The 27,130-nt window shown below is 30.1% G+C and overlaps 2 protein-coding genes across 2 annotated transcripts; one reads left to right on the plus strand and one right to left on the minus strand.

The window, feature by feature from the left end:
• The first annotated feature begins 1,890 nt into the window (after nt 1–1,890).
• Nucleotides 1,891–3,322, plus strand: LOC113368220 (2-oxoglutarate and iron-dependent oxygenase domain-containing protein 3-like). The gene is made up of 4 exons (XM_026609784.1): nt 1,891–2,116; nt 2,179–2,611; nt 2,673–2,825; nt 2,888–3,322. Exons 1-4 carry the CDS (start codon nt 2,016–2,018, stop codon nt 3,167–3,169), a joined length of 969 nt encoding a protein of 322 aa, XP_026465569.1. The 5' UTR covers nt 1,891–2,015; the 3' UTR covers nt 3,170–3,322.
• A 101-nt stretch (nt 3,323–3,423) lies between these two features.
• Nucleotides 3,424–27,130, minus strand: LOC113368221 (fatty acid synthase). The gene is made up of 36 exons (XM_026609785.1): nt 27,067–27,130; nt 16,489–16,817; nt 15,508–15,677; nt 15,297–15,449; nt 13,874–14,047; nt 13,625–13,798; nt 13,284–13,549; nt 12,977–13,210; nt 12,788–12,908; nt 12,207–12,216; nt 11,153–11,533; nt 10,972–11,093; nt 10,714–10,907; nt 10,413–10,641; nt 10,117–10,342; nt 9,907–10,052; nt 9,718–9,827; nt 9,296–9,635; nt 9,019–9,216; nt 8,499–8,938; nt 8,009–8,426; nt 7,668–7,932; nt 7,470–7,593; nt 7,231–7,407; nt 6,902–7,157; nt 6,700–6,821; nt 6,451–6,632; nt 6,194–6,339; nt 5,937–6,116; nt 5,546–5,857; nt 5,220–5,468; nt 4,837–5,156; nt 4,530–4,760; nt 4,273–4,437; nt 3,957–4,196; nt 3,424–3,889 (listed from the first exon to the last, which is right to left on the minus strand). Exons 2-36 carry the CDS (start codon nt 16,539–16,541, stop codon nt 3,785–3,787), a joined length of 7,233 nt encoding a protein of 2,410 aa, XP_026465570.1. The 5' UTR covers nt 16,542–16,817; nt 27,067–27,130; the 3' UTR covers nt 3,424–3,784.

The raw sequence follows: 27,130 nt of genomic DNA on the forward strand, positions 1-27,130 counted from the left end.
TCGAAATTATTCATCGTTGATGAAATATTTTAATTTTCATTCATCCTTGAACCACTCCAGTCCAGTGGTTTCCAAGGTAAGAGTCGCAAAATGATAGAGAGTATTACATGAATTATTATTTGAAATTCATGTACTGATGATGAGACGAGCAATATATTTGAAAAGTTGTAATATTAATTGTAGTAATCATGGTTTGTAAAATATGTTAATTTACATTCATCCTTGTTTAATAGTCCACTGGTTCTCAAAGTGGGAGTCGCAAAATATTCAATATTCAAGAACAATAAGCAAATCAAATTTTTGGCAATAACATTTATTTGCTTTTGGGGAAGTTAAAAATCAAATTATATATAAAAAAGAATATATTCAAGATATACTTTGTAGAAATTATTCTTGTTTATCTATGTAATATATATGGAGTTAAGTTAAGTAATTTAAAATATATCAAAATCATTGAATTAATTAAAATAATGAGATTATCAAATGATAAATAAAATCAATCAATCAAATTATTGATTAAATAGGTTATAAATTAAAAAAATGAATTAAAAAGAATACATTCAACAAATAAGGATCCTTATTTATATTATATTTCGAAATGGTAGAAATTAAATGAATCAAATCAGAATGACAAAATCATAATATGTGAAAATCAAAATCGAATAATTTATTTAAAAATGAAATAATCAAGTAAATAAATCGAATCAAGCAATCAAATTAATAAAATCGGTTAATTAAATTAAAAATAAAAAAATAAAAATTATAATAGATAATAAAATAATGGATTAAATAAATAATGGCAAAAAAAATAATAAAATAAAGATATATTAAATAAATACGACAAGTCGATGGATAAAATCTCTAAAATCAAGAAATTAATTAACTAATTCAAATCCTTTGAATAAATCAGTGATTGAGACAATATTGCATCATGCATCAATTTGAACAAAAAATACAAATATATTTAAAAAAAAATCCTTATGACAAATAATAAATTTGCTAAAATGGCAGCCACCATTTTGCACATGTCTTTCGCCCTTTCAAGAAATGATTTATTATCATCCATATGACTATTACTAGACACGACCTCATGTCCTTACATTATTTTATAGTTAAATTTATTAATAATACGAAAGCGATATTATTAAAACATCATTTCAATACTACGGTATTTGCAATACCATATGTTTAATCTAGTATTATATGACACTAGACAAGACATCAAAAATGGGCCCTCATAATATAAGTTAAAATGCATATTACTACAGAGACTGACCTTGCAGGATTGATTAAACAGCTTAAACACGTGGAAACCATTGTTTTTGTTTAATTGCACTTATTAACACCCTTTATTAGATTACAATTAGTCTTGTTCTAAGAAAACGTGGTTTAAAGTAAAGTAAAGCAAGTAAGGTTAGAACTAGAACACTTTGTACAATATGGCATCCTTATGCAAGGAACACATGTCACGTGACAGAAAGTACAAAATTAATTAATGCCGATAATTTAGCAAATTTACAGTTTGATTAAACACAATTAATTAACGGTAATTAGTTTAAATTAACGATTATAAATTAAAAAGAGTTTAAAACAAAACCGTGACACCGTGCTGTCACTAGTTGCCGTAGAAACTCATTGTGTGTTTTGTGAAGTAGGTTTCAATTGACAACTAGGAAGGCTGGCCAATCGTAGAATACAATTTTACATCTGATTAGAATCTTATTATTTGATAAAAATATATGATAAAGTGATAATTAGTTTATACATTTAATACTAAAGCGATTGTATAATGAAGATTTGTGGCAAATAAAGGTTTTTATGATTAAAAACGCTTTGTAAAATGTACACTCATTTACTTCTTATGTTGGTTAACTTGTCTGCGCAATTTAGTTTGACAGTTCGGTGTTTGGCAGATAGTCAATAAACAAAACATATAAAAATGAATAATTAATTAAATACATATATACAGAATAGTTTTAGACAACTGCCGATATAAATATATAGCATTTACAGATATGCCGGAAAAAACAAACGTGAAACAAAGAAAAAAAGAACCCAAAAAAGATGATAATGTTACTTCTGAAGAAGATGAATCAAAATTGAACAAAAGAAATTTGTAGGTAAATCGAAATACAATTACCTTATATCACTAAATTTTATATCCTTTACCCCTTGCAGAAAATTCGGTCCTTTACCCTCATTTCGCAACCAAAGAACATGGACGAGAATAGTCTTATTCATTGGTTTATTCACAGTTCTACATTTTTACAAAGGCTCAAACAATGAAAAACCACTAGCCAAACAAAACGAGTTCTTTCACAAACGTGGAAACACTGTTGAATGTTCAGAATCATATTCCAAAGAAGCAAATAAATTTAAAACTTGCACTCCGTTCAAATGTGGCCGCTTTGTAACTGACAGTTTAATCACATTAACAGAAGCAGGATTGTTGAACGAGTTAGCTAAAAAAGGTTTGGCTGCTGGAGGCTCAAATGGGGGAGCTTCTGTAGTTGATTTCCACAGCGGTGTCTTATCAGTTGGAGATAAATTTGTTAATTTGTACAGAACTGGTGTTGTGAAAGTTACAAAACATGACATGGATTTTCTACAGGTAATAATGGATTGTTGTTTGTTTGTTTCATAGGTTTTAAATGTAAATTTTATATTAATAGATGATTGAAAGTAAGTTGAAACATGCTGTAGCAGAAACATTCCAAATAGAATCTGATGCTTTATATTTAACATATCCTACGTTATTTTCTGAACTTACAAACAAGGAACCTGCTACAATACATGATGAATATTGGCATCCACATATCGACATGGTAAAGTCTAAATATTTGTTTATTACTCAGAACATGTACAAATATTTTTATTCCTATTTCAGGTGACTTATGATAGTTTCTTTTATACCACCTTGCTCTATTTAACAGACTTTGATCAAGATTTTAAAGGTGGTAGATTTGTATTCATGGACAAAAAGGCTAATTACACGGTCGAGCCCCGCAAAGGAAGAGTTCTTATGTTTACATCAGGCTCAGAGAATGAGCATTTTGTTGAAAAGGTTACTGAAGGCAAACGATATGCCTTAACGGTTGCATTTACTTGTGATCCTAGTAAAAAAATTAAAAATAGAGAAATTAAAGGACCAGTTAATGTAGGAAAATAATAATAATATATTGGTCAAGTGTGGAATTAAAAAAAAGCATTACATAAAGTATTAGAGAGGATGGTTATGGGTCTTTTTTATCCTGACACATTCCACATACTAAATAAAAAACATTTATAATTTATATTTGATTTTTTAATTAAATAACTACGTCACTAGATAACAAAATATGGATGCAGTGGTAAACCATATAATGCGATGTATACAATGTAGATATTAATATATTTAAATGTACACATAACTCTTTATACCAGATCTAACAAATTCATATCATTGTAAAACAGAAGTGTATAAAAATAAAAAAATAATATCAAAAACTAAATTTCTGTGAGTAATTTCTCTAAGGTCCCAAAAATTATATATTTACAAAAGATTAAATGCATACGGAATGCAAATAGTATAACTAAATAATATTTGGTGATTACTTTTCAAAGATTTCAGCTTTTTTTTTGTTATGTTTAAACGTATGCTAATAATCTTGATAAAATATAATTATTTAGAAATACTTACTTAGATTTATAACATTAGTGTTTTCTTAGTGTTCATTAGGTGCCTTGTAGATATATTTACAAAAAATAAGTTTGTGCTATATAGACTCTTATATAAAATGTACTTCTACACAGCTTGTACTATATTCGCAATTTTATCGACAGATTCTCCAGAAAGGATTGTTCTATGATCACCTGTAGCTGTGTGTATTGACACTGTGCTCTTACATAACTGAAATAAAACATCATAATAAAAAAATGCCACATCACTTCAATATAAAATTCAATATATCACTTACCGATTGCAATCCGTAATCATCACTAATCTTTGCATAGTTCTCACTGGCTCTAACTAACGTGACACTGCCTTCAACTTTGCATTGTGTTTTATAAGCATCGGCAGCCCTCAACTTCTTATAGAATGAAGTGGCTGCTTGAGCTAATTGTTTTTCAGCAAATCCAGTGCGACTGGCCAACAGACTTGTACATCTTGCTAAACGTTCCTCCCAACTAGGAAGGGTTTCTAATTCTTGAGCAGTCTGAGATAAAAGAAAAAGGAAAATTATAATCTTTGAATATTAAATTGTACTAAAATAATTTGATGTTGGTACGTACTTTAACGTAATCCAAATTGCTAAAGACTAGAGAGAAGTATGCTAAGGCGTGAGCTTCATCACTGGCGGCTCCTGTGGGTCCTTGTCTGGCTTTATAGGCACCAGTGTATGAACTTACGTAAGTGGGTGATCCATCCAATAAAACTAGGGATACTTTTTGTTTCTCCTATAAAAAGCGAAAGAATTAAATAAAATATCATACAATAATACAATAATATTGTCATGGGCGTTAAATATTTAAACAACGTTTTTTATTACCTTTTCAAGTTGTAGGGCCATTTCGAAAGCCACGCAGGCACCAAATGAGTATCCACACAAAGCGTAAGGTCCATCTTTTTGTACTTCTTTCAGTTTGGTTACATAAAATTTAGCTAAATCTTGGATAGAATCTAAAGGAGCTTCTTGTGTACATTGAAGACCGTACACAGGCCTGTTCAATCTGGAAGCTAAGGGTTCTAAGGGTGCTACAACTCCTTCAATCGCATGAACCTGATAAATAAACACATGATATAGTAATGGGTAATTCGTAATTCCGTAACTTTCATAATTTTTATAATTTACTTACTAAGAACAAAGGTTTCTTATCACTCTTGTCATCCTTTGATGTCAACCTCAACAATACTTTTTCTGGCATGAGTTCGTTACTGGCAAAGCTGACTTGTTTGTCTTCGCTGGTGACTGCACCATTGGTCGTTGCAGAAGTATCGCCACCACCTGCACCTAATTCTTTCAGTTTACCAAAGGTGAGTGATCTGATTTCTTGGGCATTCAGTACTAAGTCGTAATTTCTTTCTAAAGTTTGTTTAATTTCAGCTCCCATCAGCGAGTCCATACCAAGATCAGAGAGGGTAGCAGAGGCCTGTGTATTTTTGGTGTCCTTAAGACCTGGGGTAAAAGAATCAAACCATTACAACACTATCATTAATATAAATTTGCAGAAAACGTTACCTAATATATTTGCAACTGCATCAACTAAACTAACACCTCCTGCACCAGCACCAGCGTCTGCTTTCCTCTTATCAGCTAATACCATGGAGGCCAAGACAGGGTGAGGTTGTTGCAAAAGAACATCCAGGGCTTCCAAACAGGACCTCATTCTTTGTGGCAAGGTACCTCCTACATTGGTTTCGTTACCACCTCCCATTGATTCTATGACTAGACCGGCGTCACCGATAGCGCCCCATTGAATTGCAGTACCTAAATAAAAATTAAAACACATATTATAACAATCAGTACCCAGAGTATAGCTATAATTGCTTTATAACTATTATTACCTGGTAAACCGGCTGCTTGTCTGGCTTCACAGATCCTTTCCATTGCAGAGTTTGCTAAACCGTAGTTGACCTGACCAACATTACCTCTTCCACAACTGACACTGGAGAACACGACAAAGTGGTCCAACAGTGGACACAATGCTCTGGTTGCTTTATCTAAATTCTTGGTACCGGTAACCTTAGGTTTGCAAACAGCCTTAAAGTCAGCCTCTGATTGATTGTCCATAGTCTGATCTCTCAATACTGCTGCTAAATTATAAACTGCACCAACTGGTCCTAGACTGTTTGCTTCAGTCATCAATTTTTCAGCACCTAATTGGAAAAGACAAGATGTAATTGATAAAGGTCTAATGCAAGTTAAATCATCAAAGAATTGAATAATAATTTTTACCATTGGGTTCGGTGACATCAGTAGTGGACACCAGAACTTTAACACCCTTGTCCATCCACCTTCTGACAGCCAATTCTTGGTATCCAGAACGGATTCCACTTCTAGATGTTAATACTAAACGTTTGGCACCACGAGTTACAAGCCAATGGGCCAATTCTAAACCAAAACCTCCAAGACCACCTTTGTTGTAAATAACAGGATTAGAAAAGTAAAACAAGACATATTAGGGTAGTAATTAGGAATTATTTTGGACGTACCGACTAAAACATAGGTTTTGTCTGGGTGCATGTATGTTCTTGGTATAGCGTTTATGAGTTTCATGGGTGGTTTGCTGACTTTTGCTTTTTCTTCGTCTCTGATCTTCAATACAACTTTACCAATGTGTTTTCCAGAAGCCATAAACCTAAAATTAACAAAAATATAATAAATATACACTATTCAATCATTTTATTCATTAAATAATTTAAAAAATAACTTTTGTATTACAATATTTTATTTTTATGACTATTATTACCTGAAGGCTTGTTCAGCTTGTGTCTCTGAGAACACACTTGTCGGCAAAGGTCTGACTGCACCACTCTTGATACCTTCTGTGACCAATCTGGTAACTTCTTGGCATGTCTCCAAATCACCTTCCATAATAGAATCGAGCAAAATACCATGGAAAGTAACATTGCGCAAGAACACAGACATACCCTGGAGAAATTGGTTTTAATAAAAGTTGCAATTGACTGGCTAGTTTGTGGATGTAAGTGATACTTACTAATGGGTTATTGTTGGACAAATCGTATTTTCCAATTTCCAAAAACCTTCCATTGATAGCTAAACATCTCACTGATGCTTGCAATTTTTCTTCAGCCAATGAGTTCAATACAATATCCACACCTGAAACATTAAACACAACAAATTGTTACCACATTTTAACACAACCAGAATGAAAGCACCTTTTTATTTAATAATATTACCTTTTCCTTGTGTTTGTTTCATGACCATTTGTTCAAAACTGGTGTCTCTGGAGTTGCCGATGTGGTCATCCCTCAATCCAGGGAATCTCTTCAGCAAGAACTGGCGTTTCTCGGGTGATCCAACAGTTGTGAAGACTTCACAACCAGCGTGTAGGGCTACTGAGATTGCAGATTGGCCAACACCACCGGATCCGGCGTGAACTAGAACTTTGTCACCAGATTTCATGCGTCCACGCATCACCAGGGCGTAATAAACCTAAATATAAAGGATACAGGAATTTAAAATCCAAAGCATTAGCAAGAAATTAAGGTATTTTGAGTTATCTTACTGTTGAGTATACGCAGGGGATTGTGGAGGCTTCTTCCATGGTCCAGTTATCAGGAATGTCCCACATAAGAGCCTTTTGTGCTAAACAGGTAGTTGCCAAACTTTTAGCAGGCACCATAGCCATAACACGGTTGCCTCGTGAGTCTCTTCCGGAGAACTCAAGACCCAAGACACATTCCTACAAAAAATCAATGACACAAGTTATACCAAATATTTTTTCTTGTTGCTTCATAAAATTACCTGTCCAGCCAAGTCTCCTGGAAGCGCATCTGGGGGCAACTTGCCACTGCACAACATAACATCACGGAAATTGATTGGAGCATAGTATACAGTACACAAATCCAAACCGGACTGAGTATCATGCCTAGACAAAAAAACAAACAAATCCGTTAATGCATCAGTTGTATAAAACATTTTAAATATATATTCAACTCATACTTGTAGTAAGAAAGTGGTCCTTCTATCCATCTCAAACTGGCCAAATCTCCCTTCGTAACAGCATTGATATAAGCATGTTCCACTTGCAAAGATGCTTCGTCTGGTCTTGAGTCCAATTTCAAATGTCTCATGCAACCCCATTGCTTGGTCTTGTAAACATTCATTACTAAATCTTTACGAAGTTGATTCTTGTAAGCGTTTGAAGTCACTGAGAACTTTTCCAATGATGGGTCTTGTATGAAGTAACATCTTACATTTTTGCCACCTGAGAAAAAGATTCATTAAATAATATAGAATATTATATTGTAATTTTAGTAAATATATGTGTCCATTTCCCCTACCGGCTTCTTGTCTAATACAATTCATCATTCCAACCATTCCAGTGGTTTCTTCACCGTGGCATACAACGTACACAGTCAAACCTTCAGCCTCGCTCTTAGCCAAAGCTTCCTTCAAGGGCTCGACATAATCAAAATGATTTTCAGACACGTTGATGACTACAAAGTTCTTTGGCAATTCAAGCAAAGGTTTCCTCAATAGAGCGTAAACTCTATTGGTGGTCCTTTGGACAGAAACCAGTTCTAAACCTAAACTTTCATAAACTTGTCTGCATTCTGGTTTTTCGAAATTGACAGCTGTTTCTTCAAGAAGGACGAATCCTTCAGGTTTCAAGGAGTCGTAGAGGTTGCGAAGAACATTTTTGGCGGACGAATGGGTAAGTACGCCACTGCCAAGAGCTAGATGGGCATTTTCTCCAAGCTGGGGTAAAAGACTCATTAATATATATCTGTATCTGTTACTAATTATCTTTCTATATTATTATCTACTCACTGTGCCTGTTGTAGCATCCTTTTCGACAGTCTTAACACCCAAGGGTTCCAAAACACTGGTAAATGCTTCAACGTTCTGTTTAACAGCCACGATAGCTTCAACAGTCAACAATGGTTCTGATTCCAAAATATTCTGCACATCCTGTGTCAATAATCCTTCGACAGATTTGTCCAAAGCTGCTTCAACCAATTTCAACTTAATGGCATTCTTGCTGTTCTCCAATACGAGTTGGGAATTTACAGTGAGCGCTTGCAATCTGGACTTGTCTTCATTTTCAGCTAGAGAACTCTTGTTTTCGTAAGGAACAAATAAGTATCTTTCTAGTTTTGGTGGATTTTGAGCTTGCTGTCTGCGAGGGGCCAAAGAGGCTTTTAAACCGCGCATCTCGACACCGCCGCTCTTGAGGATATTTTCTTCGTTGTACATGTATACTGGGATACCTGAGAAACAGAAACAATACATACATATACTTCAATCCCAAAGCAACTCCTTCTAGTACAATTCATAACAGTCTACTTACCATTCTCTCCATATTTCTCGACAAATTCCAAATGTTTCTTGGGATCGATAACAGCTCTTTGTAATCTTGTGGGCAAGTACAATTCCCTGACATCCTTGCCCAAAATACTGAACTGGAGCATAGTGTCCATGAAACTGACCCAGTTATCGGACCATTCCAAAAGACCAGATTTGGCTTTACCATCGGCACTCTTAATACCTGGGAAACAAAAGAAATGAGTGATAAACCTGATCACAAGGTATGCACAAGGAGATGTCCATAGATCGTTTATCCTTACCTCTGAATAGGCCATCGTAATCATATCCACGAAGTCTAAGTTCCTTATAAACGTCTTGAGTAGTTAAATCTCTGACACCAGTTGGCTTTTCTGGTTCCTTCAACCAGTTCACTTGTTCCTTTTCCACATTTTCAGGTGCTCTGATTTTTCCAGAGACTGCCAAAGAACCTCCTTCACTAATTTCGAATTCGCCGGAGGCTTCAAAAATGTTCACCAAGAATTTAATGGAACCTTCTTTTGGCACAATGGTGGCTCTGTGAAATTGGACCTCTTCTAGGATGACTGGACATTGTTCCAAGGACTCGTTGCGGAGTTTGGCAAAAGTCTTCCATACTAGAGTCTAAAAGGAAAGGAAAAATTATTAGTCAGAAATCACATTGCTTATACATTTGATAAAACAGTTTCTTTTTTTAAATACTTGCCATATAACCAGTGGCTGGGAATAAAACTCTTCCATCAATATTATGTCCAAAGATGTACTGGTCTTCTTCTTTGCTCAGGTTGACATCGATAACATTTTCACCTGATTGTCCTCCTGAAAAAAAAACAAATAAATATCAATAAACTGAACTGATTGAATTATGACTAACTGAATATGAATAATTTTGTACCTTTTCCACCAAAATAGGGCACTGTCCATTCAGTACTGTGATCCCATTTTACTTTCGAAGCTAGCATAGGAGTACCTTGACTGACTGGATATTTAACTTTGGGGTAAAGATTAGCCAATAAAGGCTGTCCACCAGCTGCATATAATCTAAAAACCAGTATGCATTAGAAAAGATATCAAGCAGTAATAAAATCAATCATCTATTACTCACTTTCCCAAGCTCTGTAAAACATGCGAGCAATTATCTTGATGTCCTCTCTTCATCATGCCAACATTTGTGACTGATTTGGCTAAAGATCTCTTCAAAATAGCTTGCAATAAGGCATGAGGAGCAATTTCTATAACAATAGCATTCTCTGGTACGTGAGAGACTGCTTCATGGAACAACACAGGCGACAGAAGGTTGTTGACATGATAGTCAGCAGAACTCATCTTAGCTGTAAAAAATAGCATCGATTAATACGCAAGTTGGTTGCAAAATAATGTTACAAAGTTATTATCTCTGACCTAATGGTGTGTTCCATCGTTCCTCAGGAATACTGGAACTCAACCAGCGTGAACTTCTGGGTTTAGGGTCAGTCAAAATTTTGTCTAAGCTTTGTTTAAGCATGGGACCTGCTGCTTGGATGTATTTGGAATGGAAAGCTACACCAGAACTTTTAACACCTTTAGCGAATACACCTTCGTCTGTTAGTTGTTGGACGAATTTGGCAATAGAATCAACTGGTCCAGAAATCTAAAACACCAAAAGCATATAAATCAGATCATGTGCAGTAATATCATGATAAAAAGTGAAATTGTTACTGACTGTCACGGAGTCTTCAGCATTATGGCAAGCAGGTACAATGTCCTGAGGACATTTCTTGCGACACTCTTCCCAGGTCAAGCCAACGGCAGCCATGGCTCCAGGGGGTAACTTGGACTCTAAAATAGCACGACCACGCCAGTAGGCCGCCAAAACAGTTTGTTCACGTGTAAATGTACCATCAGCATAAGCACAACCTATAAAAGAATATAGTTATTAATACGCGCAAGTATAAACATTGGGTGCATTACTACAACCTACCTAATTCTCCTACAGAGTGTCCTACGATACCATCAGGTTCAACTCCAACAGTTTTCAAGACATCAACAAGAGCCACTTGTACAGCAGCAATTGACACAAATGAGTTGAGAACGTTTTCAAATCTATAAACAATAAAATGTTTAGAAATCAAAAACATCATGCATTATTTATTTTCACTTACTTGCTTTCATCGGTAGTGGTGATAACATCAAGCAAATCAACTCCGTAAGGTTTGAGTGCATCTGCACACTTTTGAATTCCATTTCTGAATGGTTCCAATTTCATTAAAGCAGCTGCCATTCCTGGCCATTGAGAACCCATACCGGAGAAAACGTACCAAATTGGACGCTTTTCGTTACTTTCTAATTCCTGGATTTCAATGAATGGTTCAGCTCCTTGTTCGGTTGGAAGCACTACAAATCCTCTATGAGCGTGTCCAGGGATATTTGTAGAATGCACTTCGTGTAACAGTGCTGACAGTTCCAAATCTTCAGGATGAGTTTGTACTTCGTGTAAAAGGGTTTCAACTGCTTCACGGGTTCTTCCAGATACAGCAACAAGTCTAAAAAAATAGACATAAAATTAAGTAAAATATTAAACTAGCTGTAAGTGGAATTCTGTCTTAAGGCAATTAGGGCATCGTGCCTTAAGGCAAATTGCTGGAACTTCCCGTACCAAAAACTATTATTTTTTTTAAAAACGATTAACATTTTTGAAAAAATTTTACTTCGAAAAAAAATAGATTTTTGAGAAACTATAAAATTGACAAAAAATTACTTTTTTTAGAAAAAACATTTTTTTTATTTGAAAAAAAAAAAATTTTTTGGAAAAATTTTTTTTTTGAAAACAAAAAAATTTTTTTAAAAAAAAATGTTTTCTTCATTTTGACATATTTTGGAAATTTTGAACTTTTTTTCAAAGCAATCGCACTGCTTGAACTGCATAGAGACGAAATATCGAAGCGCGCAAGTGCCGCGCCGCCGTCTAACGCATAAGCATTGGTACGAAACCCATAGAAATGTAAAAAAAAATTATACTTATTGTTAAAATTTCTATAAAATATCTGATAATTTGATGTGCATATGTCTAATGTTCATTTTTGACCGCCAAATGGCTCATTTTTTTACTTTTTCCTCCATATCTCCAAAGTCGTTGGACCTGCCTTTCCAAAAATTTAAACAGTTGTTCATTTAGTCAATACAAATAAAATGTTTTTTGAATTATTCAAATCGGACGCTCCGTTCTCTTTAAAACTGAGTTACCGTTTTCGGCACTTTTTGCCCCGTATCTTCGGAACGGCTAGACCTGCCTTCGCCAAAAACTAATCAGCACGTCTCCTTATCAATACGAATCGAATGTTTTTTGAATTATTCAAATCGGTTGATCCGTGTTCCCGAAAACGTCGACGAAAATTTGTATCCGCACATACATACACACACGTACATACACACACACACACACACACACACACATACATCCATTTTTTCTAAGGTATGCCAAAATGTTCAGAAACCTCTGAAACGTAAAGATATATAAAAATTTTCATTTTCGATTTTTTTGCGATTACTATAACTTACCCTACGGGAAGTTAAATATAACAAAATAACAATAATAGAAATAGTGAGATAATAATAATAATAATAATAATGTTAGCGTTTACAAATTTATAAGATCATTGGGAATTTTTCGTTTTAGTCTTGTTAGGCGCGCTTCTGAGAATACTTTGTGTGCCAAGTAATTTGGGTGTTCGTCTATTCTTCTAATAATAATAATAAATATGATTCATACCTGGGTACTTCAGTTTTAGCAGCTTGACTCAAAGCCATTTGTTTGGTTTTTGGATTTGATTTGAGAATAACATGAGCGTTTGCTCCTCCAAAACCAAATGAGTTGACACCTACATATCCACCAGTCCATGGAGTATTTTTATCTACAACCTTTAAACATAACAATCAATAACCAATGGCTTTTAATACACCAACAATCTCATGCATCAATTCAATACCTTTAATCGACCATCAAACAATCCAGGCAGATCAGGATTGGGTTCATTGAAATGCAAATTTGCAGGAATTACTCCAGCTTCCATGGCAATGAGGACTTTGGCAATAGAACAGAGACCAGAAGCAGGTTCACTGTGTCCCATGTTGGATTTTACGGATCCAATTAAAAGTGGAGTCTTTCTTTCGGCAGGGCAGAAGAAATCAGCAATAGAGTTGACTTCTTGTGGGTCACCAGCCTAAAGGATAATAAACATTATTAACCACAACAGTCGTACACACAACACATTTATGTAATCAAATCTTGTGTACCTTAGTTCCTGTACCATGGGCTTCTACATATACAACATCACTAGCACGTACACCACATTCTTTGTAAGTCTCTCTGATTAATCTATTTTGCATGGCTCCTGAAGGGAATGTGATACCGGTGTCTTTGAAACCATCAGTGTTAGTCCTGGCGTTGACCAGAGTAGCATAGGATCTTTTAGCAACTGAAGCTTTTTGCAAGTAAATCACTACAGCAGCTTCACTACGGACATAACCACTACCAGTGGCATCAAAGGCTTTGCATTTACCTGTATAAAAGAAACAATTTCTATAATAAAAGACTGTAGGTGCAACCCGATGGATTAATTATCTCGAATCCTGACCTTCTGCACTCAACATGCTAAGTCTCAAGAACTGTAAAGACAACGATGGCTTAAGATTCAAGTTGACTCCACAAACTACTGCAGCATCACAGTCACCTCTTCGCATAGACACCAAAGCCTGGTGCAAAGCGAATAAAGAACTCGAGCAAGCAGTGTCTACTGCATAACTAGGTCCTGAAAGTAAATAAACCAAATAAATAGAATCACTTAATTGTAAGATACTAAATAAATGAACCACAAATATTTTACCTCTGAAGTCAAATGTGTAAGAAATACGATTAGGGAACATAGCCTTGGCGCAACCAGTCAGACCATAACCATTTATAAGATCAGGATCTTGTGACCAATATTGTTCAGCTTCTGATGAAGACATTCCAACAAAAACTCCTGTACGTGATCCACGTACTGTGGCTGGATTTACTCCTAAGAAAAAAATAATAATCTTTCTTATATATAAAAATGAATCGCAAAATGTGTTGGTAAGCGCATAACTCAACAACGCCTGAACCAATTTGGCCAATTATTTTTTTAAAATGTTCGCTGAAGTCCAAGGATGGTTCTTACGGCGAGAAAAAATCGAATAATTGCCGGAAAAACCCTAAAATCAGCCCTTTTCTTTTTTACATTCAAACGTTTTCTAACTAAAACGTAAAATCAATTTGAGCTTTATTGCAATTATATAAAGTTCATATTAAATTACAAGCACTCACTGTATACTCTTCCTAAACGATTATTCGGATTTTGATAAATCTTTCTGAAATTTGTTAAAGAAATTTCTAGGATGTATGTGATTATAAAGTACTGGGATGTATGTGCAATATTGTAGAAATAAATGGAAAAAATAGCAAAAAACGACATGCTATTGTTTGCATTGAAAACAAATGAAAACTATCATCTGCCAAAAATTTCAATTTACTTATGAACCTAGACAATATTAGAATATGTATAATAAATTTATGATTATGAATAAGAAAAATGAAATGTCTACATTATTATTGCTAAAAAGCAGCTGAGATGTGCCAGAAATTAAAATATTATGAAATTAAGTATTAATCAGAGCCGGTCCTACCTTTAATGCGTTGCATGTGAAAAATACGAGCGCACGCCTTAGGGGGCGCCAACACAAGATTCGGATATTAAATTTTCAATATAGTTTTTTTCAATATATAATTTCTTTGCATCTTTTACTAATCTTTCCACGACATTTTTAAAATTCGTAAAAATTTCACTTTATTTATTTCACAAATGGGAAAATAAAGATGAATACATACAATTCGGCCCTCACGATATCGATTAGGAAAAGTTTAAATTACAATTTTAGATATCTTAAATAATAAAAAATAATCCAACATGAAGTACCAGTGTTATGTTATGATTATGGTTATGTTACACCGTTTAAAAGACTTCAATTTCCAAAATAGTGTGGGAATTGAGACTCATAATTTTATTTAAAGCAGTTCTACATTTAACATCGCTCATATTATATATGTATATGCATTTTGGTGTGAAGAGTAATTTAAAAAACAATAATTATTATTTTTAGGTAAACGACAAATATTAGTATATTATATTAAAAATTGTAGACATGGGTACAGGACAACGTCTGTCGGGTCATCTAGTTTTGTAATAAAATTCAATCCAAAATATCAGAAGGTGAAGATAAAAATTTTACCTGCATCGACAATTGCTTCGTGGGTCAATTCTAATAACATTCTCATTTGAGGATCCATACAATCAGCTTGTTTAGCATGGACACCGAAGAATGAACAATCGAACTTGGACATATCACCTAATTTACCCATACGTGCTGGTAGACCATACAATCCTAGGAAAAAAACAATTGTTACTCCGAGCTCATTTTAGGAATTTAAGTAACCTATTACCTTTGGGCCATCTCCTTTCATCATCTGTAACCAAATCAACTCCATCGAACAAAGCTTGACGGAATTCTTCAACACTGTCACATTCTGGGAATTTACCAGACAACCCTGTGATTACAACTTCTTCGTCCAATCCATCGTGGTGATACCCGTTTGTGTGATGACCATTTGTACTGCAAGGATAAAACCAATGTAAAATCTCTGTCCAAAATTGTACAAATATTTATTAACTTCCCGAAGGAGAAGTTTATGTTTTCATCAAAAAATCCGGTTCGCTAATTTTATGTTTTCTCGACGTTTCAAGCCATTCTGAATCGAATGAAACCAAATTTGGACAAAGTATGTGTTTCTGTGTGTGTGTGTGTGTGTGTGTGCGTGTGCACCAACAGATTTTTTGCCGTAAATCGCTGTTTTCTCAAAAACGGCTGAACCGATTTTAGAAATTTAAAAGCCATTCGATGTATTTCGGTGAGGACTATCGTTTGTCAGTTTTGTGTGACGATCTGCCAAGCCGTTTCTTTGCAATTTGAAAAAAAGTGTTAAACATTTCGTCCACATTTAAGCTCATCCTACCGTACCGATTCTAAAAAATCAAAAACTGTTCGAAAGATATTAGTTGGGAATTGTACTGATTAATTTTAGGTGAAAATCTACGGAGCCGTTTTCTTGTAATTAACTGTTGAAAAAAAATTTAAGACAATTTTCATGGAACTTTTTCTGGCGATATACAACATGGTGTTATAGAACTTACTGTAATATTACGGCCTTACGACAAATAGTTTAATTTTAAAAATTCGTCAAACTTTGCTAAAATTATTATCGTTTTTTTAAAGTAGGATTGGTGAAGTATATTATTTACACTTTTTTTTTGATTAAGTCGATTATTTACACATATCGGGAAGTTCATGTAACTTGCCTCAAGGCTAAATACCAAACCAACTAGTTTATTTATTAATTCATTTATTTAATATCTATCCTACTTACCCATTATGTTCGGTGTGATGTCCATTGACAACTCCTCCAGTGGCAGAAGGCATTTTGTGACAAGTCGACGTCAGCTTCTCTTCGCAACCAGTTTTGAATTTGAATTGGGCGCCGTTCTGTCGGCGTCCGTCAACTGTTAAATTAAATTCTCCACCGGAATCAAATTGTCCAGATTTGTCAACGATTTGGTCAGACTGATCTGTCGTCGTTTGTTCAGTTTCTGGTTTAAATCTGTCTTTGTTGAATTTTTGGGAACGTCTCCTCTTGCGCGGCGTTTTGGCTGCTGGCTGGACGACTTTTTAAATCTGACCCTGGTGGAATGTACTAATCTGGGGAAAAGGAAAAGATAATAGAAATAATAGAACTCTAAGAACAATTCCTATAAAATGTTAAGGATGTCAGAAATCTTCAAAATGTCGAGAAATGCAAAAATTTTCATTTTTGATTTTCGGCCCATTACTATAACTAAATATTCTGGAAAAATAGTGTTTTTCCAGAAATGTTGGTAAAGAAAATTGATTGGTTTTTAACTAAATTATCTGATACAAGGGAAAATTTTTCTGATATTATATGGGTATTAATATATGACCTGATATTTTTATTTTATTACTAATATTACTTATTACTATACATATCAAAGGGCGGATTCATTAATCACTTGAGGTGTTTATGGAGAGGGAGGGTTTGACAAAAAATCACGAAATATTACGTGGGGGAGGAGGGGTATAGTAAGATACCAGTTGCATTTGTTTTTTACCCAATTTTTTTTTTAAAAAAATCCTAACATTTTTAAAAAAATTTAAAAAGATACAATTTTTCCTTGCAACTAAAACGGACAGTGCATTCAAATTGTTTTTTTATTATAAAATATAAATGTTGTAGCATTTAAATCAATTTCACAAATCAAATAAAAATACCAAAAAGACAACAAAATTTTAAACATAATAAGTAAACTTATTTTTATTGGTATTTTTATTCCTTTCTAAAATTATAATTATATATTATTAATGCTTTGGCATTAATTATTCAGGAATTATTAAAGAATTCTTTGGGACTTTCTAAAAGTTTTGGGCAATAAATGATTAAATAAAAATGTAGCTTACAAATAAGACTAAGGTTTATAAAAAAATTTAAATCACTTATAATTATTGTTTTGAACTAAAGTATTTTATTTTAGAGTTCGATTTAGAATTTTTGCATTTTTTCTAGAGACATTGTTCCACATAACAATTTTAGTTTCTATATTGTTATTTTGCATTATAAGAATTTTATTTATAGCACTTATTTTAAAATAAATATTTAAACTTATTTGTATTTTTTCTTAAGAATTAATAGATATAATATAATAAAAGTAAACCCATTACTAAAAACAATATTTTTATCCTCACAAAACTCTAAAATTATTCTATGGAAATCATTTCTAAGTTTGGGTGGAGATTGCTCTGTAAATAATTATTTATATTATAATTCTTCGTTATTAAAATAAACTGGGGGTTAGTTATTAAAATTAAAAAAAAATCATGTATATACACTTTAATAATAATTATTAATTTTTATTCTCAATTGTGTGGATGTACTCTAACAAAATCTCATTAGATTTTATTTATCTATTATTCGATTATTTAAAATGTATTACAAAATTGTAGATCTATGTTTGTTTATCAGTTTTGTGCAAAAATCTAATGAAATTTTTGATCTCAGCTATTTATTTATTTAATCTTTAAATTATATTAGTCGTATGATGACATTCGCGTGTATCTCAAATCAAAAACAAGATTACGCAAATCAAATTTAATCGTAATGAGATGAAATTTGCTTATTTTCTGCAATTTATAAATATTATATATATAATATAAATGCATATATACAAAATATTGCTAAACTATTTATAATATGCATCATTAGAGTTTTGGAAGTAAATAAATTAACTAAGGAGAAAGTTGGTTTCTTGAGAGAAACTAATTTTGCAAATTTTTATTTAAAATTTAAATTTAATAATATTAATTTTTTTAAAAATATTCATCAAAATCTTGCTCAAAACAAAATGTATTTGTCTCACCATTATTATTATTTTAGATTAAATTTGCCATGTCAACAAATTAAATACTGAAATAATAACCATATAAATTCTTACATTAATCGTAAATTTTCTTCTTTATGTAATCAATATTAATAATATTTTAATTATTATATCATGTATAATATATCATAATCTATGTGAAATATTTTGAATTATTAATTCAATGTTAATTACTTAATTTGTAATCAAAAATAAAATTTGGTTTATGTGAAAATCTTCTAAAATACTAAACAAACAATAATAAATAATAGTAATAAAAATACTTATTATACTTTTTAGCGACATTTTTACAAATGTTTTAAAAAAAATTGATAATACTAAATATTTAGTAATGAAATACTTACTAAGTAGATAAAGAAATGTTCTTATTTTTTAATGGCAATGAAATTTATTTAACAGCAACTCAAATGTAAAGTAAATATTTATTATTAAAAATATTTAATTAACAACAAATTTATTACCGTTCTTTATTTTTGTGTAAGTCTAACTCCAAAATGTATTATGTAATTTTTCTCATTTGTGATTCAGTTCGCGTTTTATTCGTTTTTTGGTGGCATTGACATTGCCATTCAGATATTATGAATAATATTACAAACACACATTATAATTGGATATATATGTATATATATATATATATATATATATATATAAATGTATATAATTTCTATTCATATCATTCGCAATTTAGAAAAAAACAGAACTTATAATTAAATAATAATATAGCACCATGCCTTTGATGTATAAATATCCTGAATATTTCAAATAACTTTTTTGTCCATTTATAATTATATTTATGGCACATCTATTTTCAAAATGTTGTAATACAAAAATTATGAACTAAAAGTTTTCATCATTAAAAATACAATTCCAATCTGCTTGATTTTTTTAAATATATTAAAATTATTAACTAAATTAGTAAAAATTGTTAGAGTATTTTTCTATTATGTTTGTTCTCAGTTTCATTAAGGAAAAATTAAAAATATAAACTTGAAATTATTTATTTGATAATAAATTTTTTTTTTCTGTAACGAATTTTTGTGTAATATTATATAATAATGTTTTATATACATAAAGTTTTTGTGATATTAATAAATTTTGTCATTAATAATTGCACAAAAATTATCTGTGTACGAATGGAAGATATAAAATGTTTTGATTATATTTATTTAATTTTAATACAAATAATTTCAAGTTCATATTTTTAATTTTTTCATGATAAAAGTGAGATCAAATGTAAATTTATAAAAAAATACTCTGAAAAAATAAAACGACAGAAGATTTATTCTAAAAATCTAACAGAATTAAGTAGTATTTTCAATGATAAAAATGTTAAATATTTACTATTTTTGTTGTAATTTTTAATTATTATTAACTTCCTGTAGGGTAGTTATAATAATGGACCGAAAATCGAAAATGAAAATTTTTGCATTTCTCGACGTTTTCAAGGTTTCTGAACATTTTGGCATACTTCAGAAAAAATGGAGCATTTTCCACTTTTGTGAAAACTATTGAAAAATGTGAAAATGCCGTCGAGCTAAGCACAGTATAAGTGAAAATGTCGCACAGAATTATTTGCAAATGCGTTTAGACCGTGACTATGCGGGAGCACTTTTTCAATTTTGTGTAAATTAATTAATTAGCAACTATTTTTTTTTTAAATTGAATTCGAAATGAAATGACGATTGTTAATGTTCTGGAGATAAATTGATTTGCTCATTGTCAGATATAACAAGATAGCAAAAATAATGAAAGTTACAGTATTTGTAATAATATATTTAAAAACGTTTAAAATTTCTCGATGACATACACCACTAGTTAAAAATTTTTCTCCTTATTCTAAATAGCGTATGTCAAACATATATATCTTACATGGCTCAAGTAGAACTTCTTATTGTCAGACACATACGACTGACATGGCGATTAATGTGTTAAAACATAATTTGCTTAGAAAATATAATTTCTAAATATCAATGGTCCAAAAAAATCTATCTATATATATATATATATGATATTCAGTTTTCGGGGCAATACATCAATTAAAAAATTTGTATGACTTTAAAATAATTTTATTTTTTCCATACGTTTCGACACATAGTTTTGTGTCATCTTCAGTGGACTATGTAATTGTAATAATCCTAATTATTTCATTAATTATTAATAATCATATTAATTATTTCATTTAGATGTATTTTACAAATTCATAAAATAACTCATTCAAAAAATTTATTAACTTCCCGTAGGGTAAGTTATAGTAATCGCAAAAAAATCGAAAATGAAAATTTTTATATATCTTTACGTTTCAGAGGTTTCTGAACATTTTGGCATACCTTAGAAAAAATGGATGTATGTGTGTGTGTGTGTGTGTGTGTGTGTGTGTGTGTGTGTGTGTGTGTGTGCGTGTGTGTATGTATGTGCGGATACAAATTTTCGTCGACGATTTCGGGAACACGGATCAACCGATTTGAATAATTCAAAAAACATTCGATTTGTATTGATAAGGAGACGTGCTGATTAGTTTTTGGCGAAGGCAGGTCTAGCCGTTTCGGAGATACGGGGCAAAAAGGGACGGAAACGGTAACTCAGTTTTTAAGAGAACGGAGCGTCCGATTTTAATAATTCAAAAAACATTTTACTTGTATTGACAAGATAAAGAATTGATCAAATTTTCATAAAGGCAGGTCTAGCGGTTTCGGAGATCTAACAAAAAAAGTAAAAAAAAATGCCATTTGGCGGTCAAAAATGATCATTAGACATATGCACATCAAATTTTCAGATATTTTATAGAGATTTTAACAATAAGTATAAATTTTGTTTATTTTCCGATGGGTTCCGTATCAATGTTTACCCGTTAGACAGCGACGCCGCTCTTACGCGCTTTATATTTTGTCTCTATGCAGTTAAAGCAGTGCGATTGCTTTGAAAAACAAGTTCAGATCTTCCAAATTATGTCAAAATAAAGAAAACATTTTTTTTTTCAAAAAAAAAAATTTTTTAAAAAATTTTTTTTTAAAAAAAATTTAAAAAAAATTTTTTTTTTCAAAAAAAGTAATTTTTTGTCCAATTTATAGTTTGTCAAAAATCTTATTTTTTCGATGTAAATTTTTTTCAAAAATGTTAATCGTTTTTAAAAAAAATAATTTTTGGTACGGGAAGTTCCAGCAATTTGCCTTAAGGCACGATGCCCTAATTGCCTTAAGACAGAATTCCACTTACAGCTAGTTATTGTTACATTTAAAGTGACAAGAATTGGTTTCATTGTGCATTGTGAACAATTATAATTAGGAAATAATTAGGATTATTACAATTACATAGTCCACTGAAGATGACACAAAACTATGTGTCGAAACGTATGGAAAAAATAAAATTATTTTAAAGTCATACAAATTTTTTAATTGATGTATTGCCCTGAAAACTGAATATCACATATTTCAACAGCAAAATTATATAAAAAATGTAATATATATATATATATATATATATATATATATATATAATTATCTGAATTTCCATAAATTATCATACATTACATAAAATGAATGGTATCGATAAAAAATGTCGGTGGCGGTAACCAAGTCAGAATCGATATATAATTTTATCTCAGAGAGATATATTTCGAATTTTTTGGTAGAAAAAAATGTAAAAAATTCATCGTTGTGTATGTCGAAAGATTTGCCAGTTGCCGAGGTCAAGAACAAAACTCTTTCGCGATAAACAGATAAGAAAATATATAAGGAGATAGTTACAACAAATTACAAACATGTGCTAATAAACCAACCAGATGAGATAACGTCCAGTTGTCAATTGAATTATATATTTTATATATATATATATATATATATATATATACAAATATAAATATATAATTCTACTGCGTGTTATGATACTAACTAAGGTGACTTTTAGTTAGGTACGCATTTGCATCATAAATACGTCAATTTATCATATATAACAGGATTTTTTTTTAATTCAATTTGTTTATACAAGATCAATTTTATACAACATTGAACAATGTCATACATGATCAGTTTAGATAAATTATTATCAGTATTTAAGTTTCTAATAATAAAAATGCATCAAATATAGATAGGTCAACCATTGGGTTGCCTTCTAAAAAGTGACGTTGTTAAGAAGTTTTATAAAAACTGCTCGAAGAACAGTTTAGTTCAGATTCAAAATCATAATAATAATAATAATACTAAATAATACGTTGTAGATTGTTGTTTTATAATGTTATAGTAACTATTGCAAATGATTCAGTTATGTACAAAATTGCCAAAAATATTTTTATAGTCGACAGATAGTTTAAATGTTATAAATTATTTAATGAAGAATTAATACTCGATATTCATACAAATTTCATTTTTTGTAGTCAATTATTTTAGCAATAAATTAAATTAAAATAATATATGTAAATTGGAGCAAATTTGCTCCAAATTAGGTTAAGTGTGCCATGACATTGGTAATAAAGAAACAGAAGAATGTATAGAAAATATCTCATACAATCGATTCTAATAAAATCATCATACAATTACATAGTATTGATTTTAAATTGAAAATACTTTAGTTATTTATGGAATAACTAAAGTAAAATAAATTTCACTATTATAATGGGACAAACCATAGTCTCGAAACGTTTGGAACTTCAAAATGAATTTAATAAATTTTTGCGAAAAGAAGTGCAGATAATATTCTTTCCACTCATAAGATCATCATAAAATTAGTTAGTTTTAACTTTGTATTTGATATAAATAAATTGTACTAAATTATTATAAATCACCTTCACGCTCTGCAAAATCCTTTGTCCTCGAATTAAAATTTATATAAAATTAGCTGATTCTAACAAAAACCACGAAAATCATCTTTGGATTTAATTAGATTAACGTCTTAATTGTAAAATGCATATTATGAAAAACAATATATAGTAAACTATTAAGAAATAAGCAAAATTTTATTTAAAGCTTGTTAAATGATTCATAATAAAAATAATAATAATAATTAACCAGAAAATTTTAGAGATGAGTTTTTAGCACCTTAATATGTCACTTTGAATATATAAAAATAGTGCATTTGGTTTATCATTTATTTAATTTTAATTGTGTTAATTGAGGTTAATTAAAATATATACATTTATATAAGTCAATGTTTGAAATCTGATCAAACTATTAAAAAAAATAATACAAGTAAAATCAAAGATTTATGCAATTTTTTACCAGAATATAAAAAGCTTATGATAAGAAAAATTTACTTTTTATTTATTTATTATTATCTCTGAGATGCAGCTGAATTAAAGAAATCTAGAAAATTGATCAAATTTGTAGTCAGAAAATATTATATCATTTTAAATAAATTGGTTTCAAGATTTAATAACCTATTGACAATGCCTTTTAGGCTCAAAATAACAATAGAATTAACCCAATAATATTTCATTTATAGAATTAAGTCAGTAATATTTGTTCTATCTTATATAGGATATCTATGTTAAATAGATAGTTGTATTTTCACTGATTTAAGGTCTACTGCAGAATATGAGAAGCCCTTATAAAAATCATTATTGTACTATTATCACGCCAATTATTATATGTCTACACAAGACATAAATAAAAAAAATCTAGAATAATGTCCAAATCTCAAGATATATATATATATATATATATATATATATATATATTAGTATATATACTAAATAGAAATGTTTTTGCGTCTATTCTATTCCAATTGGATGCAACATGTGTCTAATAAAAACGAATTGGGAAGTTTTCCCATTGAACAAAATTACCATAACAGGCTTTTTTGTATCGTCTTCATTTTAACGGAAAAAATAGCAAATAATATCGAACAGCAAATAAATTGTTAATCGTCCATGCAAATAAATTCGTCATTGGTATTCATTTCCTACTTGCAGACATTCGAATCGATTAAATAATCGAATTTCTTACGTTTACTGACGTTTGTTTTTAGAATTTTATTAGAAAAGTCGTGAGATAGATGAAATATATTACAATACATTTTAATAATTAAACCACTTCTCATAAGCCTATAATATTTTAAGGGCTTCGTTTTGACTATCAACACTATCACCATGCTAGATGTTAATTATTTAGCAGTTGTAACAAATATAGTAATTAAAAAATAACTATCACCATGCGAAGTTTCAACAAAATCTCAGAAAAGTAAACCTGAGATTTTCCTTGTTAGTTAAATTTAGTAGAGCAGATCTTTTTATTTCATAAAGTTTAATTTTATTAAATTATTTAATATTCATCATTAATTAAATTAATTAAATCATCATACTACGAATATCATTTTAATGTAAATAATATCCTTTGTACCCTTTTTTATTTAAATTTATGTCATTGTTCATTATTATTACTGGATTTTAAATTATTTAACAGTTGTAATAAATATTGTGATTAAAAAAAATAGTTAAAATTAATTGCAAAAAATAGCTGTATGTTATTTGTAATTTCAACAATGTTATATTTTAAAATTAAATATAATTATATTTAAAATGAAACTTTTATTAGTATTTTAAATTTTTATTTTTGTCCTGGTTTGATTTGCTGAATAATGACACAAATCTAGTGTCGAAATAGCGAGCAATTATATTAACTTTTCTTCGAATTTCATATTTTCAAAACTTTTAGGTTTAATTTAAAATCTACATTTTTTATTTTACATTAAAACTTTAATAATAATTACATCTAATAAAAACTTTATTTGCAAGGTAAAACAATGAAAAAATTACATAATATTTTACTTTAATTAAATTATATTTTTATTAATTTAAATAAAAACGTGTATAACTAAGTAAATATATTCATTTACTTAATTAATTAATTAATTCCAATCAATATTGACAGTTCTTTTCATAATTTAATAAGATTGTTGTTCATTGTGATATTTAATATTTAGCTTATTAATTCAAAGAAAATATATATTTCTATTTATATAATTTCTTAGATAATAAAGTAACTAAAAAATTATTAATTAAATCTAACTAAGGTAAAAATTCATCTCAGTTAAAAATTAAATTTGATAAGAGACGTTTAGAAATTCCAAATCGAAACGTAGTTTATATAATTGCTCATTGTTTCTTTCAATTTTTTATTATATATACATTATTAAAATTGTTATTAAATTATATATATATACATTATTTTATTACAATTGCGTCATAGAATTTATAAAGTGCCATATATTTTATAATCAATAATATAAACAATCATTTCATACGGAAGCCACAAATCTATGAAAAAATTTAAAAAATGGGTATGTCCAATATTATGATAGTATATATATATTTAGCACATATATTATACATATGTTGAATATATGTATACATTGGAAATTTGTGATGCGAATTAAATATTCTAAAATTCCCCACACATGGACTTAATGAAGTTAAAATTATAAATAAGCGTTTCCATTTCGTTTGTTTACATCGAAATTTTTTAAACAATTGACGTATTATTTAAATAAAAACGATCATAGACAAAGGTGATGTAAAATATATTGTTAGATCAATACTCTATATAATTTAGTTTAGAAGAAAAACGCTACATACATAATTTAAATCTGATGAAAAAAATTTTTACACGCAAAGCTTTTAGTAAGAGCCCTAGTAGTAATTTTCGTTAAGTTTTTTTTTTGTTTGTTCGATTTTTGAGTATTTCAAGTTGCTCTACAATGTTCTACAATATTATTGTCTATTTAATATTAAACAGATTTGTCAGATTTCCATTTATCTAAAGCAAATATTTCAAAAGTTACAAAAAATTTGATAAATAAGTGCACCTTCGAAGCGTTTTTCTTTAATTTCTGTTTTCAATTATTATTTCAAAGTATACCAAATCACTGTAAAGTCTCAAAATGTTCTATATTATTATAAACTATTTAATTTTATACAACTTTGTCATATATTTCATTTATATAAAATAAAAAGTTTAAAAGATACAGGAGATTTCATGAATAAATACACTTTTATCACACTTGAATTAATTTTCTATTTCAATATTGATTTTCAAATATACCAAGTCGCTGTAGAGTATTACAATACTCTAAAATATTATAAACAATTTAATTTTATACAAATTTGTCAAATATTTTATTTGTTTTAGACAAATACTTTAAAAGTTACAATACATTTTATAAAAAAAACTATTTGCTCCAATACCACATATATTATTACTAAAGTAAATTATATTTAAATAAAAATTCAGAAATTGTGGACGAATATGTAAAATAAATACCAATTGCATATATAAACGTATTATATAATCGAATCGCTCTAAAACTATTATAAAACTATCTTTTTATCATTTTTTTTTTTTAAATTGCAATGTGTTTCAATGAAAAAAAATTAAGTAATTTTGAGAATATAATTTAAATTTTGGCGAATAACCAAATTTTGTCCATTAATAAGTCTTATTAATTTCGATAAATTAAAATAAATAAATTGCGCAGTCTTAACATGATATAATAAATTGATTTCTTATTACCTTTACTAATTTCCAAATTCCCCGAGCAATAGAGCTCCCGACGCACTCACTAACAAATAGGATT

Source organism: Ctenocephalides felis, unplaced genomic scaffold, assembly GCF_003426905.1.
Source record: "Ctenocephalides felis isolate EL2017-DRISC unplaced genomic scaffold, ASM342690v1 CF-g0.4_SCAFFOLD_01170, whole genome shotgun sequence".
NCBI lineage: Eukaryota > Metazoa > Arthropoda > Insecta > Siphonaptera > Pulicidae > Ctenocephalides > Ctenocephalides felis.